The 16,793-nt window shown below is 39.6% G+C and overlaps 1 protein-coding gene and 1 long non-coding RNA gene across 6 annotated transcripts; one reads left to right on the top strand and one right to left on the bottom strand.

Moving 5' to 3' along the window:
* LOC139582899 (uncharacterized) lies at positions 1-8,599 on the bottom strand. Of its 4 annotated transcripts, XM_071413338.1 has the most exons (11): positions 6,803-8,582; positions 5,716-5,782; positions 5,317-5,514; positions 5,014-5,216; positions 4,384-4,437; positions 3,687-3,740; positions 3,427-3,569; positions 1,845-1,911; positions 1,446-1,643; positions 1,143-1,345; positions 1-246 (listed from the first exon to the last, which is right to left on the bottom strand). In XM_071413338.1, the coding sequence occupies exons 4-11, from the start codon at positions 5,021-5,023 to the stop codon at positions 199-201; spliced, it is 777 nt and encodes a 258-aa protein (XP_071269439.1). In that variant the 5' UTR covers positions 5,024-5,216; positions 5,317-5,514; positions 5,716-5,782; positions 6,803-8,582; the 3' UTR covers positions 1-198. The 4 variants fall into 4 exon arrangements, 2 of the variants coding, with proteins under 2 accessions (XP_071269439.1, XP_071269440.1); XR_011676442.1 differs by having other exon boundaries at positions 1,845-3,740; positions 5,014-5,237; positions 7,274-8,599; XR_011676441.1 differs by having other exon boundaries at positions 1,845-3,740; positions 5,974-8,578.
* Positions 8,600-8,918: 319 nt separating this feature from the next.
* LOC139582900 (uncharacterized) lies at positions 8,919-16,142 on the top strand. Of its 2 annotated transcripts, XR_011676444.1 has the most exons (4): positions 8,919-9,525; positions 12,793-13,745; positions 13,932-13,990; positions 14,457-16,142. It is a non-coding gene; the product is annotated as an uncharacterized lncRNA (long non-coding RNA). The 2 variants fall into 2 exon arrangements; XR_011676443.1 differs by lacking the exon at positions 8,919-9,525 and having other exon boundaries at positions 10,897-13,745.
* The last annotated feature ends 651 nt before the right edge of the window (positions 16,143-16,793 follow it).

Raw genomic sequence — 16,793 nt, 5'->3', positions numbered from 1 at the left:
TTCCTACCATTGATTTTATTCATTCAGAATCCCTTCCAAAAAGCCAATGTGTGAATGATTGAATCATACAATGATTACAGTGGTGTTTATGTATTACTGCTGATCACACTGTCTCACACACTTCTAAAGACAGGTTGGTCTCGTCATCTTTTCATCTTCAGGTGTGAGTGTACACTGCCTCGTTTCTTGGACCTTTCATCAGGAAATGCAGCAGCAACCAGCCTTCCCCTTGGTTTCTTTTCTCACCTTAGAAGAGAGTATATAGGTCAACCTTATTTTGAAAGCATTTATTGACAAACACTAATAGTACATGACTATTCTGTCATGTCACTCATGTATGCCTTCAGTCTCCTACCTAAAAATATATATTAGTTGATTACACCGTCTCTTTTTGCAAAGCCCATAAGAAGTCAATTATTTATGTATATTTAAAGTAAACCATATAAAATGAGAATACACATACATGTAGGATCTTAATTGGATCACCATGTTCTAGGAGAACTTGTAGTGTATTTTAGGTTTAAAAAGGCTTTCAGACTTTCCCTTACGAAAAACATCAACCCTGTCACGCCCTGACCATAGTTTGCTTTATATGTTTATATGTTTTGTTTGGTCAGGGTCTGATCTGAGTGGACATTCTATGTTGTATGTCTAGTTTGTCTGTTTCTGTGTTTGGCCTGATATGGTTCTCAATCAGAGGCAGGTGTTAGTCATTGTCTCTGATTGGGAACCATATTTAGGTAGCCTGTTTTGTCTTTTGGTTTGTGGGTGTTTGTCCTCCGTGTCAGTGTTTGTCGCCACACGGAACTGTTTCGTTTGTGGTTTTTAGTCCAGGACCAGAGTTCATATGGAAGCCCAGTCTTTAGATGCCAATTATCACTGTAGATATTGTAGAATTGTTGGTCATCTCAGATTGATGAGAAGTAAAAGTAAAGTTGTAAAATATAAATACATATGTCATTTTTGACATAATTCACCTGTGAATGCATTTTGAATAAAAACAAATAGCCATGTATGAGTGTTAAACATAACGAGGCTTCTGTAAGTGGTTTCATTCTGTGTCAACAAAACGGACTAACTTCAACTGTAGACATGTATGTAATTTATGACCAAACATGATAATTAAACTAAGAGTAAACTACCTTTGGCCATTTGTTTAGCCTCTCTTGAATCTTTCTAATTGCTTCTTCATTGCGAGGACACTTTGGTAGTCCTTTGCTCTCATGGAAGAGACAGTCCACTGTGAGTATTACATCACCTCTGGTCACTAGTCTGCTACTGTCAGGTACAGTGTAGTCTGGATCGAAGATGTGATGCAGCACTACCAGGATGACAGGTTTACCAGCTGTCAAGAGAGATGGGATAACTGTAACAATAATCACGTAAACATACCTGATTAATGAATCATTAACGTTTTGACAATGTTCTTCATGGATATTGGTTACCTGGAATCTGCTGCAGTGCTGCTTCAACATCAGTCCCAGCACGAGAGACGATGGGACAGAAAGCCAGGATGACATCACTCTCCTCTAGTGACATCACTTCAGTTAAGTGTCTTTTGGCAGCGAGACGATGAATTAATTCCTTATGAGACCCCAGAGTATTCCCAGTCACAACAGTGAAGAATTTGTCCATCGTCGACCCTATAGAGATACAGGAAATGTCTGAGGCAAACTAGAGAGGATTGTCAGATCTTTAGTGCTCACTCTGATCAACCCACAAGTATTATATAGCAAAAACCAGCAGTGAGTGAGCACTGAAGGACAAGGAAACGCAGGATTTAGCAGGGATTGGATGACAATGCATAGCCTAAATAAAGTGTCCCTATTAATTCCTTTAGATACCTGCAGGTGTTTGTGCTGCAGCTGGGCGGGGCTGGTTGGTCATCTCTGGAGCAGAAGTCCTATTTTTCTAGAAAGGAGATGTTGTTACTCATTCATCCAAAACAATGAATAATTTATTAAAATACTTGTTTTAAATTATTACTATTATTAAAGACAATAGCACATTTAATAAAAAAAAGTTTTTGGTGTCAAATCTCTGCTTTTGAATGTGTATTGTATTTAATAATAAGTTGTTTGCTGACAACAATAAGAAACTACCTTTGGCTGTATATCTGGCCTGTCCAGAATCTTTCTAATTGCTTCTTCATTGCGAGGACACAGCTTCAATATCAGTCCCAGTACGAGAGACGATGGGGCAGAAAGCCAGTATGACATCACTTTTCTGTGGTGACATCCCTTTAGTTAAGCCTCTTTGGGTGAGACACCTTGTAAAATCGTCATGAAACGTCCCAGTATTCCCAACCACAAAAGTGATGAACTTCTTTCCTGGCATTATAGACATACAGTGCAGTAAACTTAAGAGGGGATGGGTGACCCTGACATGCTCTATGACATTGACATAGAGCAGTGTTTCTTAACCTCCGGTCCGTGGAATGTTGCTGGCCGGTCCCTCAGATGGTTAGTTGACACCAATTTAGTCTGTTCTCAAATGCTGTTTTTTATGTAAGCTGTCCTCAATGGAGGTAGGACACTAACTTGTCTGTCCCTGAAATAAGGCACACCATGGCTGATCCCTGGTGCAAAAAAAGGTTGAGAAGCACCCATAGATAACCTTGCCAAGTGTCCAAGCCTTATTTTAGGCTATCACGATAAAGACGTTACATGGTTTCTGTTTTCTTGATTGGCTTCCTGAATACCCCACTTGATAGTTGTTTTTAATTACATTAAAGTAGCCTATGTATTTGAGTGAGCAGGCCATTGAACTGGTATTATTATTATACTGTTCTTTCTTGTCCAGTACCGCATGAGAAGGGATGTGCAGATTTTATAATAAACATCTTTAGATAACATTCCAGCCATCTGTTTCCTAGTTAGACTATCTTGGCATTGCCCTCAAACATTAGGCAACATACTACATATTACATACTGTAGTGGGCCTTGTTTATAAGAGGTGAGATGGAATCTGCCACTGGAGCTTGCTTTGGTGGCACTGTTGATTTCCGCGGGGCCACGGGCCAGAAGGTTGAGGGTTCTCTACCTGTTTCATTACACAGGGACGCTACAATACTATTACACATACAGTTGAAGTCGGAAGTTTACATACACTTGGGTTGGAGTCATTAAAACAAATTTTTCAACCACTCCACACATTTCTTGTTAACAAACTATAGTTTTGGCAAGTCGTTTAGGACATCTACTTTGTGCATGACGTAAGTCATTTTTCCAACAATTGTTTAGACAGATCATTTCACTTATAATTCACTATCATAATTCCAGTGGGTGAGAAGTTTACATACACTAAGTTGACTGTGCCTTTAAACAGCTTGGAAAATTATGTTATGGCTTAAGAAGCTTCTGGTTGACTCAAATGATGTCAATTAGCCTATTGGAGGTTTACCTGTGGATGTATTTCAAGGCATACCTTCAAACTCAGTGCCTCTTTGCTTGACATCCTGGGAAAATCAAAATAAATCAGCCAAGACCTCAGAAAAAAGATTGTAGACCTCCACAAGTCGGGTTCATCCTTAGGAGCAATTTCCAAACGCCTGAAGGTACCACGTTCATCTGTACAAACAATAGTACGCAAGTATAAACACCATGGACCACACACTTCTAAAGACAGGTTGGTCTCGTCATCTTTTCATCTTCAGGTGTGAGTGTACACTGCCTCGTTTCTTGGACCTTTCATCAGGAAATGCAGCAGCAACCAGCCTTCCCCTTGGTTTCTTTTCTCACCTTAGAAGAGAGTATATAGGTCAACCTTATTTTGAAAGCATTTATTGACAAACACTAATAGTACATGACTATTCTGTCATGTCACTCATGTATGCCTTCAGTCTCCTACCTAAAAATATATATTAGTTGATTACACCGTCTCTTTTTGCAAAGCCCATAAGAAGTCAATTATTTATGTATATTTAAAGTAAACCATATAAAATGAGAATACACATACATGTAGGATCTTAATTGGATCACCATGTTCTAGGAGAACTTGTAGTGTATTTTAGGTTTAAAAAGGCTTTCAGACTTTCCCTTACGAAAAACATCAACCCTGTCACGCCCTGACCATAGTTTGCTTTATATGTTTATATGTTTTGTTTGGTCAGGGTCTGATCTGAGTGGACATTCTATGTTGTATGTCTAGTTTGTCTGTTTCTGTGTTTGGCCTGATATGGTTCTCAATCAGAGGCAGGTGTTAGTCATTGTCTCTGATTGGGAACCATATTTAGGTAGCCTGTTTTGTCTTTTGGTTTGTGGGTGTTTGTCCTCCGTGTCAGTGTTTGTCGCCACACGGAACTGTTTCGTTTGTTCACATCGTTTATTGTTTTTGTTCCTGTGTTCAGTTTTTTGGATTTATATTAAAGACATGAACCCTTACCACGCTGCGCTTTGGTCCTCCTCTCTTTCTCCCGAAGACGATCGCTACAAACCCCTACAAAAATGTCCATTAATTATAATCCAAATAATAATTCACATTTCCTGTTGCTGCAGGATTATTTTCCTGCTGTAGCAAACTGGCTCAAATTAAGATCCTACATCTGTACCATCCCAAAGGTCCTTGGCTCAGCCATTTCCATGGTATCATTTACCTATGAAAGTGATTAAAAACCCTTAGGGCTGTTTTCCCACATCCAGATTAAGCCTTCTGGACTAAAAAGCATGCTCATTAGAGAATCTATTGAAAGTGGTTTTTAGTCCAGGACCAGAGTTCATATGGAAGCCCAGTCTTTAGATGCCAATTATCACTGTAGATATTGTAGAATTGTTGGTCATCTCAGATTGATGAGAAGTAAAAGTAAAGTTGTAAAATATAAATACATATGTCATTTTTGACATAATTCACCTGTGAATGCATTTTGAATAAAAACAAATAGCCATGCATGAGTGTTAAACATAACGAGGCTTCTGTAAGTGGTTTCATTCTGTGTCAACAAAACGGACTAACTTCAACTGTAGACATGTATGTAATTTATGACCAAACATGATAATTAAACTAAGAGTAAACTACCTTTGGCCATTTGTTTAGCCTCTCTTGAATCTTTCTAATTGCTTCTTCATTGCGAGGACACTTTGGTAGTCCTTTGCTCTCATGGAAGAGACAGTCCACTGTGAGTATTACATCACCTCTGGTCACTAGTCTGCTACTGTCAGGTACAGTGTAGTCTGGATCGAAGATGTGATGCAGCACTACCAGGATGACAGGTTTACCAGCTGTCAAGAGAGATGGGATAACTGTAACAATAATCACGTAAACATACCTGATTAATGAATCATTAACGTTTTGACAATGTTCTTCATGGATATTGGTTACCTGGAATCTGCTGCAGTGCTGCTTCAACATCAGTCCCAGCACGAGAGACGATGGGACAGAAAGCCAGGATGACATCACTCTCCTCTAGTGACATCACTTCAGTTAAGTGTCTTTTGGCAGCGAGACGATGAATTAATTCCTTATGAGACCCCAGAGTATTCCCAGTCACAACAGTGAAGAATTTGTCCATCGTCGACCCTATAGAGATACAGGAAATGTCTGAGGCAAACTAGAGAGGATTGTCAGATCTTTAGTGCTCACTCTGATCAACCCACAAGTATTATATAGCAAAAACCAGCAGTGAGTGAGCACTGAAGGACAAGGAAACGCAGGATTTAGCAGGGATTGGATGACAATGCATAGCCTAAATAAAGTGTCCCTATTAATTCCTTTAGATACCTGCAGGTGTTTGTGCTGCAGCTGGGCGGGGCTGGTTGGTCATCTCTGGAGCAGAAGTCCTATTTTTCTAGAAAGGAGATGTTGTTACTCATTCATCCAAAACAATGAATAATTTATTAAAATACTTGTTTTAAATTATTACTATTATTAAAGACAATAGCACATTTAATAAAAAAAAGTTTTTGGTGTCAAATCTCTGCTTTTGAATGTGTATTGTATTTAATAATAAGTTGTTTGCTGACAACAATAAGAAACTACCTTTGGCTGTATATCTGGCCTGTCCAGAATCTTTCTAATTGCTTCTTCATTGCGAGGACACAGCTTCAATATCAGTCCCAGTACGAGAGACGATGGGGCAGAAAGCCAGTATGACATCACTTTTCTGTGGTGACATCCCTTTAGTTAAGCCTCTTTGGGTGAGACACCTTGTAAAATCGTCATGAAACGTCCCAGTATTCCCAACCACAAAAGTGATGAACTTCTTTCCTGGCATTATAGACATACAGTGCAGTAAACTTAAGAGGGGATGGGTGACCCTGACATGCTCTATGACATTGACATAGAGCAGTGTTTCTTAACCTCCGGTCCGTGGAATGTTGCTGGCCGGTCCCTCAGATGGTTAGTTGACACCAATTTAGTCTGTTCTCAAATGCTGTTTTTTATGTAAGCTGTCCTCAATGGAGGTAGGACACTAACTTGTCTGTCCCTGAAATAAGGCACACCATGGCTGATCCCTGGTGCAAAAAAAGGTTGAGAAGCACCCATAGATAACCTTGCCAAGTGTCCAAGCCTTATTTTAGGCTATCACGATAAAGACGTTACATGGTTTCTGTTTTCTTGATTGGCTTCCTGAATACCCCACTTGATAGTTGTTTTTAATTACATTAAAGTAGCCTATGTATTTGAGTGAGCAGGCCATTGAACTGGTATTATTATTATACTGTTCTTTCTTGTCCAGTACCGCATGAGAAGGGATGTGCAGATTTTATAATAAACATCTTTAGATAACATTCCAGCCATCTGTTTCCTAGTTAGACTATCTTGGCATTGCCCTCAAACATTAGGCAACATACTACATATTACATACTGTAGTGGGCCTTGTTTATAAGAGGTGAGATGGAATCTGCCACTGGAGCTTGCTTTGGTGGCACTGTTGATTTCCGCGGGGCCACGGGCCAGAAGGTTGAGGGTTCTCTACCTGTTTCATTACACAGGGACGCTACAATACTATTACACATACAGTTGAAGTCGGAAGTTTACATACACTTGGGTTGGAGTCATTAAAACAAATTTTTCAACCACTCCACACATTTCTTGTTAACAAACTATAGTTTTGGCAAGTCGTTTAGGACATCTACTTTGTGCATGACGTAAGTCATTTTTCCAACAATTGTTTAGACAGATCATTTCACTTATAATTCACTATCATAATTCCAGTGGGTGAGAAGTTTACATACACTAAGTTGACTGTGCCTTTAAACAGCTTGGAAAATTATGTTATGGCTTAAGAAGCTTCTGGTTGACTCAAATGATGTCAATTAGCCTATTGGAGGTTTACCTGTGGATGTATTTCAAGGCATACCTTCAAACTCAGTGCCTCTTTGCTTGACATCCTGGGAAAATCAAAATAAATCAGCCAAGACCTCAGAAAAAAGATTGTAGACCTCCACAAGTCGGGTTCATCCTTAGGAGCAATTTCCAAACGCCTGAAGGTACCACGTTCATCTGTACAAACAATAGTACGCAAGTATAAACACCATGGACCACGCAGCCGTCATACCGCTCAGGAAGGAGACGCGTTCTGTCTCCTAGAGATGAACGTACTTTGGTGTGAAAAGTGCAAATCAATCCCAGAACAACAGCAAAGGACCTTGTAAAGATGTTGGAGGAAACAGGTGCAAAAGTATCTATATCCACAGTAAAAACAAGTCCTATATCGACACAACCTGAAAGGCCACTCAGCAAGGAAGAAGCCACTGCTCCAAAACCGGCATAAAAAAGCCAGACTACGGTTTGCAACTGCACATGGGGACAAAGATCGTACTTTTTGGAGAAATGGCCTCTGGTCTGATGAAACAAAAATAGAACTGTTTGGCCATAATGACCATCGTTGTTTAGAGGAAAAAGGGGGAGGCTTGCAAGCCGAAGAACACCACCCCAACCGTGAAGCACGGGGGTGGCAGCATCATGTTGTGGGCGTGTTTTGCTGCAAGGGGGACTGGTGCACTTCACAAAATAGCTGGCATCATGAGGATGGAAAATGATGTGGATATATTGAAGCAACATCTCAAGACATCAGTCAGGAAGTTAAAGCTTGGTTGCAAATGGGTCTTCCAGATGGACGATGACCCCAAGCATACTTCCAAAGTTGTGGCAAAATGGCTTAAGGACAACAAAGTCAAGGTATTGGAGTGGCCATCACAAAGCCCTGACCTCACTCCTATAGCACATTTGTGGGCAGAACTGAAAAAGCGTGTGCGAGCAAGGAGGCCTACAAACCTGACTCAGTTACACCAGCTCTGTCAGGAGGAATGGGCCAAAATTCACCCAACTCATTGTGGGATGCTTGTGGAAGGCTACCCAAAACGTTTGACCCAAGTTAAACAATTTAAAGGCAATGCTACCAAACACTTAATTAGTATATGTAAACTTCTGACACACTGGGAATGTGATGAAATAAATAAATAACTGAAATAAATCATTCTCTCTACTATTATTCTGACATGTCACATTCTTAAAATAAAGTGGTGATCCTAACTGACCTAAGACAGGGAATTTGTACTATGATTAATTGTCAGGAATTGTGAAACTGAGTTTAAATGTATTTGACTAAGGTGTATGTAAAACTTCTGACTTCAATGGTATATGTTAGTAGTATAAATGACTGAATTATTACATTAAATGATGTACTGTTCAAAATTACCTCTGTGGTTCATTGTGGTTCTATAGGAAAAATAAACAAATAGAAATAAAGTGTTAGTTTTTGCATAACAACCAGTGATTGTTTCTTTGTGACTGTTTCCAACTAGAATCTTTCACTTTCACTTTTAGGACTAATCGTAAAAGCAATATCAGTTTAGATCCAATTTAGCCTCTTATCTAGGAATCAATCTATTTATATTTCAACGCCAAACTTCAACATTACTCCTTTACAAATGTTTAATTTATGGATCAGTTCCACGAATAAAAAAATGAATGTTGGATGTTTGAAGGATGTCCACCCGCTAAAAAAATGTATAAACATTGAACCATAGTCTAATTGAATCGACATTTCCCAGGCCAGGATATACCACCAACAACCCTAGACACAGCCTAATGTTTAATAATTGCAGTAACTTTTATATTAATTACTTAGCTAAATAAAAATTGGCGAGGTGTTTTAGCAAATAAACATGACTTGCCTTGTAGCTGATCTTGCCAGTTGATCTGTTTGATAATAAGCGAAACTAATAGCAAGTGTGAGGGACGAGCTGGGTAGCCGGGGCGACGTTGATTTCATTGCAGTCGGAGTAATCTCAAACACCCGATTAGACTACAATCAACACATTAAAAGGTGGAAATAATTTTACCAATCAAACCATTCATATGTGCGGTCTTCCTCTCGCAGCATATGTGGTACGTCATTCCTTTCGAATGGCGATTCTGAACCACACGTCATACTGTGGTTTGTTTTTTTAGACTGAGTGCGCATGTTCACTATAGAAGCCAAAACCAAAATATTTCGCATGCGTTTTTAGTTCAAATTCCTGTGTTTCGCAGAAAATAGATTTTTTAGCTTTTGATCGGCAGTGTACCGTGTTCTATTTACAGGTAAGGAAAGTTATTCTAACAACTTAAATATGGCATTGGCAAGTATAGTCTATTTTCGTAGTATTACGTTTTAGCATGATTCTTATAAAAACCTGCTTGAATTATAATTTGGTGAGCTGTTTAGACCCTGATTTTCAGTTTCATGGTGTTAGCTAGCTAGCTAGCTAAGTAAGCATGTCATTTCTATGTTATGTTCCCACTCTAGTCTGTTCCCACAAAATGATGACTTCTCCCATCACTAAATTCAACAATTCCCTTCAATGTTTGTCTCAAAAGTAATAGGTAAAACACTTAACTTCAACAGGTGAAATATTTCATCAGATTAGTTGGTTAGTTGTTATTAGGCTTTTAAAGGAGAAATCAACAGCAGTTTCTACATCCATTTTTGGACGTATAAATTAATGACAACTAAATGCCTCATGAGCTCAGTTCAACTGTCGTACTCCATCAGAACCCAAAATATAAGCTTATTGTACTCCAATATTTGTAAATTACCACAGGCCACGTGTTTGCCTTCCTAACCCGCTGTATTATTAGAATATTGTGATAAAAAAATTCACCACCTAAAACACTGCAGATGAGGCCGAATCAGGCAACTGTGTTTAGTTAGAATACTGTTAACGGCATGTAATCAACACAGAAGTTATACAGTGTGATGTTGGAATGTTGTTAGTTGAGTTACATCTAATGACAATGCTTTCCTTTCAAATGACAGAACTGTATTGGTTACTATGGGTGTTCACTTAACACCTTCTGTACACCCGGCGCAGCAAAGCTGCTGGTTATAAGCGCAGTGTGTCTGCCTACAATTTATTTTCCGCAGAGGTGCTGAAGGGGAAAGGTACTGTATGTATTCTCAGATTAATGGGTATTCCAACAACAAAACATTTAATCCTACACTCTGATGTGAAATGTTGAGAATTGCTCTATCCCTTTCATCTCTCCATTCCATAATGACATGCGTCTTTCCACAGTAATACTATTTTTGTGAGGAAAAATATTATCCTTTCCTCATTTCAAATAAGACTGTTTCCTGCTGGATGATTTTTTTAAATGGTTTTAAAGTAAGAGTACTAACTAGCTAACGACATCCTTATTTTTTTGATACAGTAATTTTTTGACTGACACTTTTCAGGACACTGAAGGACATCTTACATTAAAAGTAGGCCTACAGAAAATCAAGTGCATTAATCAACAGTGCAAAAATCGAAACAATCACAAATCAAAGAACCAGACAAAACAGGACAGATAAAAAGAGGAAGAGGATACAAACCCGGTTTAGGGTAAGGGTTTTGTTTAGGGGGGTAGGGTTGGGAATAGGATACAGACCCGGGTTTGGGTTGGGGGGGGGACATAGGATAGATACATAAGCATACTGGGAACACACAGAATGGGGGGTAGGACCACCAAACTGATAGGCTTCCTGGAAGAGGTGTGTTTTCAGGTTTTTGAATGAGATGACTGTCTGCATGTCATATGTATGGGGGGAGTGCATTCCAGAGCCTGTGTTTCAAGCAGCTAAAAGCCCGGGCACCCATGATGAAGAGGTGGAATGGGGGGTGATAAGGAGACCAGCAGAGGAGGAGCGTAGGGAGTGTGAGGGGGCATAGGCTGAGCGAAGGTCAGAGAGGTAGGTGGGGGCCAAGTTGTGGAGGGCTTTCTAGGTGAGGAGCAGTGTCTTAAAGTTAATAGGGGATTGCACAGGGAGCCAGTGTAGATTGAGGAGGATTGGTGTGATGTGTTCAGTTGATCTGGTGCAGGGGGGGATTCTGGCAGCACAGTTCTGGACCAGTTGGAGTCAATTGATGAGTTGTGGGGATATGATGAGGAGAGTCTTACAGTAGTCAAGTCTGGAAGGGACGAAGGCATGGATCAGGGTTTCGGTGCTGGAGTGTGACAGTAAGGAGCGGAGCCTGGAGATATTCCGTAGGTAGAAGAATGCTGTCCGGGTGATGTTTTTTATGTGGGATTCGAATGAGAGGGAACTGTCCAGGTTGACACCGAGGCTTTTGACTTGTCTTGACAGAGGGACTGGGAAACCATCTATGATAATGCTGAGGTTGTGCTGTTTGGAGGGAGTGCATTTGGAGCTGATGAGCATGACCTCTGTCTTGTTGAGTTTGAGGAGGTTCATGCTCATTCAGCTCTGGATGTCATGAAGGCAGCTGATGAGGGAGTGGAGTGGTGGGTTTGGTGGAGAGGTAGAGCTGGGTTCATCAGCATAGCAGTGGAAGTGACCTTTGTCACATGATCTTGCCCAGGGGTAGGAGGTATATGGATACTTCTGACAATTAGCATTCATGGTTGAGGAAGGTTTTTGCACATGAATCTGTGATTTACAGGAATGAGGTCCATGGTTTGAATCATAAGTGAAATATATTCAGAAATCTATTACTTAAAACTATGCGGTTCACTACAAATCACTTATCAATCCATAATCATCCAGCAGCTGTGAGATGGATGCCTATGTCAGTAGAAATGACAGTATAACTAGTCACTGTAAATCAAGCTGCCCTCAAACCTATATAACTAGTACACAGTAATAAATACAGTATCAACATTGTTCTGAAACATGTTGGCTGGAGTTGTAGTGTTATCTAACAACCAATACCGCTATACTGTAATTACATAGCAGTTTCATAGCAGTTCTTATCTAAGTACAAAGGGATATCATGTTTCCTAATTAGTTTCCCAGAAAACAGTACGATTTGTTTTTATTCAGCCCAGCATTATCACACATGAGTTGACTGGCCAACAAATCACAAAGTTGTACCTGATATGCCTGATATAGATTGCAAATAAGACAGCTGATTTATTTTCTGAAGCACCAATATTTTTCAGTGCCACTATTTGAGATTCACAAATCAATAATCACCATTGGAGCGCTCAGCAATAATATCACACAATCTTCAGCGCTCATACAATGATCCTATTACCACAATATAGTTATTACCTTTCAGTCTCAAATAGAAACAGCAATACATACAAAGTGCATAGGTTTAGGAAAACAAGCCCAGGAAGAACGAGAGATGTTCCTGGCTGGACATCATACTTTTGCCATACTTACGATTCCACTTCCAGGCTGCCATTACTGGAAATCTGGTCTAAGGAACATTCACTGCTCTTGTCCTCTTGAGCCATACCAACCTTTGCAAATAATGGGAATCTTCTGGGCATCTTCTAAGTCGCTTAAAAGTGTCTGCCAATTTATATTACTTGTGTGCTATTTTGGGGGGCTTGCACGGCTAAAAGCACGGTCTCCCATAGAGTGGAGCCTGGTGAAACGGATGCTGAGGAGACCAGTGTCAGAGGAGTACAGTGAGCAGGTCGGTATGTAGGGGTGCAGGAGGTCCGTAAGGTATGTGGGCGCTTTGGAGGTGAGCATGAGCAGTCTGAATGTGATCCTGTATTGATCAAGTAAGCCAATAGCTCACGACACTTGTCACCACGACAATATCCTCTTTTATGGTTGACATCAGTATACAATATTGTCATCTCAGGTGACCTGACAACCCTCATTGGCAGTTGGGGGAGTTTAAGTGAGATGGAGAGGAGGAGATTCCAGAAGATGTCTGAGGAGTTCAGAGAGTCAAGGGTTAAAGGACAGATGACTGAAGGCGTTAGGGCAAGAAGAGTTGATGACTACATAAAGTCATTGAAAGCCAAGGTCAGAGTAACAGATGCTAGGATGGCAGCCTAACACTATATTTTAGCCCACACTTTTTAGGCACTACTTTTGAGTTTATAAGTGTTTCATAGGTAGTTATTGGACCCTTGTTATGTATTCAGCAACCCTCCTGCCATTGCCTGGCAGCCAGGGATTGAACCAGTGACCTTGCTCTTACAGCTACAGATTAGTGCCTGATAAGTGTGGGCTTAAATAAAGTGTTAGTTTTGGACCCTCCCATCGGGTAAGGTAGGAAGTATGAAAGAAGAGAATAGTAAAATAAAGGTTCAGAGATGAGTTTGACAGAATTATTATGTGTTACAGAAATGAGTCATTTGTTTTCAGTATAAAAAGTGTACAATTTACTATTTCTTATAAAATAAATGTAATGTTTGGTTCCTCCTTATGTAGTTGAATACATTTCCTATTAAGTTGTCAAATTTTCGAGGTTCTGGGGTGGAGGCTGTTGTCCTCATCTTGAAGAAACATGGAGAAGACAAAGAGGTGCAGCATCTGGCCACTAGTGGAGTGCAACAGTTTGTCATGAGAACAGGTAAAGTATTATTGTAAAGCATATTAAAAGCCAGTCATTGTAATGCATGTTTCACAAGATGTTGGCAAGACAATGTGGTTGCTGTGTTGCTTGTTTTCCTATAATAATAATGTGGGCGCTTATACTTGTCCTAATGTATGTTATGTTACATGTCATTCTGCACCATGTTCTTTTAAATGTTCATAGGTGTGAACACAACTGGACCACAGGAGGGTCAGAGGAGCCGAGCAGATCAAATTCAGGAGGTTAAAGATGTCTTCAATTCTCAATTTGATATGTTTAAAGTGTTTTCCTTTCTCACAATAGCATACAGCAGAGAAATGTATGCACAATCAATAGATTACAGACTAAATGTACATTTGTTGTTTAGTGTTACCTGTAATGTAGTACGTAACATTTGATGTTTGATTTATACAGTATGTATGGCGATAGGTAGCCTAGTGGGTAAGAGTGTTGGGCCAGTAACCGAAAGGTCACCGGTTCGAATCCTGAAGCCAGCAAGATAGAAAAATCTGCTGTTCTGCACTTGGGCAAGGCAGTTAACCCCCAATAATTGCACCCCGGGTGCTGATGACATGGATGTCAATTACGGCAGCTTTCCGCACCTCTCTGATTCAGAGGGGTTGGGTTAAATGCGAAAGACACATTTCAGTTGAATGTGCAACTGACTAGGTGTCCCATGTCAAGATCTCTCTCTCTCTTCCCTGTTAGATGAATCTGGTGCCAAGGGTTGGTTCCCCTACTGTGCTTTTGAGGAGGGGACCATCATTAGATGTCTGGGGCATGAGTTAACCATCAAGATACCGTCATCTTTTGGATTCAAACAGCTGGAAGACATACTGGCCAAGGCAGTGGACTTCAAATTTGAAATTATTCGTTGTAAATGAATTATCTTTGTCTCATTCTATCTTGTTATTGATACATTTTCCAATATCCAATTCAATTATTACTTGAGATTAGAGGTCGACCATTCCGATTAATCGGGGCCGATTTCAAGTTTTCATAACAATCGGAAATCGGTATTTTTGGGCGCCGATTATTATTATTTTTTATTATTATTATTATATTTATTTTTTTACACCTTTATTTAATCTTTATTTAACTAGGCAAGTCAGTTAAGAACACATTCTTATTTTCAATGACGGCCTAGGAACGTTCTGCCTCGACAGATTTTTTACCTTGTCAGCTCGGGGGATCCAATCTTGCAACCTTACAGTTAACTAGTCCAATGCTCTAACACTGATTACATTGCACTCCACGAGGAGCCTGCCTGTTAGCGAATGCAGTAAGCTAAGGTAAGTTGCTAGCTAGCATTAAACTTATCTTATAAAAAACAATCAATCAATGACTGTCATTGCTCCAATGTGTACTTAACCATAAACATCAATGCCTTTCTTAAAATCAATACACAAGTATATATTTTTAAACCTGCATACTTAGCTAAAAGAAATCCAGGTTAGCAGGCAATATTAACCAGGTGAAATTGTGTCATTTCTCTTGCGTTCATTGCACGCAGAGTCAGGGTATATGCAACAGTTTGGGCCGCCTGGCTCTTTGCGAACTAATTTGCCCGAATTTTAAGTAATTATGACATAACATTGAAGGTTGTGCAATGTAACAGGAATATTTAGACTCATGGATGCCATCCGTTAGATAAAATACGGAACGGAATAAACGTTTTGTTTTCGAGGTGATAGTTTCCGGATTAGTCAAAGGTATATGGTTTAGAGAGAAATAGTCGACGCGTTATAATTCCTGTAATAACTTGCGGCTGAACTTGAAAGGGGTTCCTTCATATTTTACCGTTCATGTCTTCCATAGAGAATGTCTTGATCTACTTCAAATAAGGTCTGTGTTTCGTGCAGGCTTAAACCGCTTCGACGTTTTGATACCCGTGTAAATCTCACTAGGATAAGGTAACGTTTGTCAACATATTTTCATAAATCCACTCTACAATTGTTTTTATCTTCGCTTATATTTAGACAATATTGATCAGAGTTACCATGTCCTATGGATATCTATACAGTTATAAAATTGGCACGGTGGTGTGAGCCTACATGAAACACAGACCTTATTTTAAGTGAATCTAAAAATATCCTATGGAATAAATGAAGGAACCGCTTTTCAGATTTTGCTAGGTGTCATGGGAATTATGACTCGCACTTTGGTCATCAATTCTTACCATGCCCATTATTAAAATAGGATTTCCTGCATATAGAAATTAAAGTTTTTGTTTTCAACATTCATCACAGGTAACTTAAACTCTATTTTTATTCAAACAGTTGAGAGTATTTGTCTCCTAAGCAGACTCTTCAGTATCATTGTCTCTTTAGAGCTGTGTGTGTGTGTATTTATGTATTATATTAAGTTAAAATAAAAGTGTTCATTGTTCATTCAGTATTGTTGCAATTGTCATTATTACAAAAATGTGTGTGTGTATGATATATATATATATAAAACATTTTATTTTTTATAAATCGGTATCGGCTTTTTTTGTCCTCCAATAATCGGTATCGGTATCGGCGTTGAAAAATCATAATCGGTCTACTTGAGATGACTGAAAAGAGATTGTAAGCCAGCTCAGCCCCCGAAATGACTCTTAACAACTATGCAAGAGATTTTATTGTGTGAAAAAGAAGGAAGGGAAGTGCTGCACAATAATAGATCTTTGTAGATAGAAGGTGCTCTTTTGGTAAAGGGGTTAATGTCACTCTCCCTCTTTGATCATGCCTATAATATCAATGGCAGTAAAGTCCTGTAACTTGTGGTTTTGCCTTGTTATTCAATGTTCACCTTGGATATTCATCTTTCAGACCTTTCTTGATAGTTGTACCTTTTTTTGATAGTTGTAACTCAACAATAGTCCTCTTGCACATTGCTCCGGTCCCCCCAGAAGTGGCGAGGGCCAGCTGGGCCTCAACAGACATCCGGGGCCCCCCAGACCCCTAGTTCAATCTACAGCTGATCGCACGGTGGGTCTACATTCTCCCCAATCATTTGATGGCCATTTTCAAAAGTCTGTCCAAAATATGCTTCTGCGACCACATT

Source organism: Salvelinus alpinus, chromosome 8 (assembly GCF_045679555.1).
Source record: "Salvelinus alpinus chromosome 8, SLU_Salpinus.1, whole genome shotgun sequence".
Taxonomy (NCBI): domain Eukaryota; kingdom Metazoa; phylum Chordata; class Actinopteri; order Salmoniformes; family Salmonidae; genus Salvelinus; species Salvelinus alpinus.
This window is presented reverse-complemented; position numbering and strand designations above follow the sequence as displayed.

Coding starts and splice junctions, on each gene's coding strand:
- LOC139582899 (XM_071413338.1), bottom strand. Junction 3,570..3,686: donor GCTGCATTTCCTGATGAAAG/GTCCAAGAAACG, acceptor TTGTTTGTACAG/ATGAACGTGGTACCTTCAGG. Junction 247..1,142: donor GGCTAAACAAATGGCCAAAG/GTAGTTTACTCT, acceptor CTCTCTTCTAAG/GTGAGAAAAGAAACCAAGGG.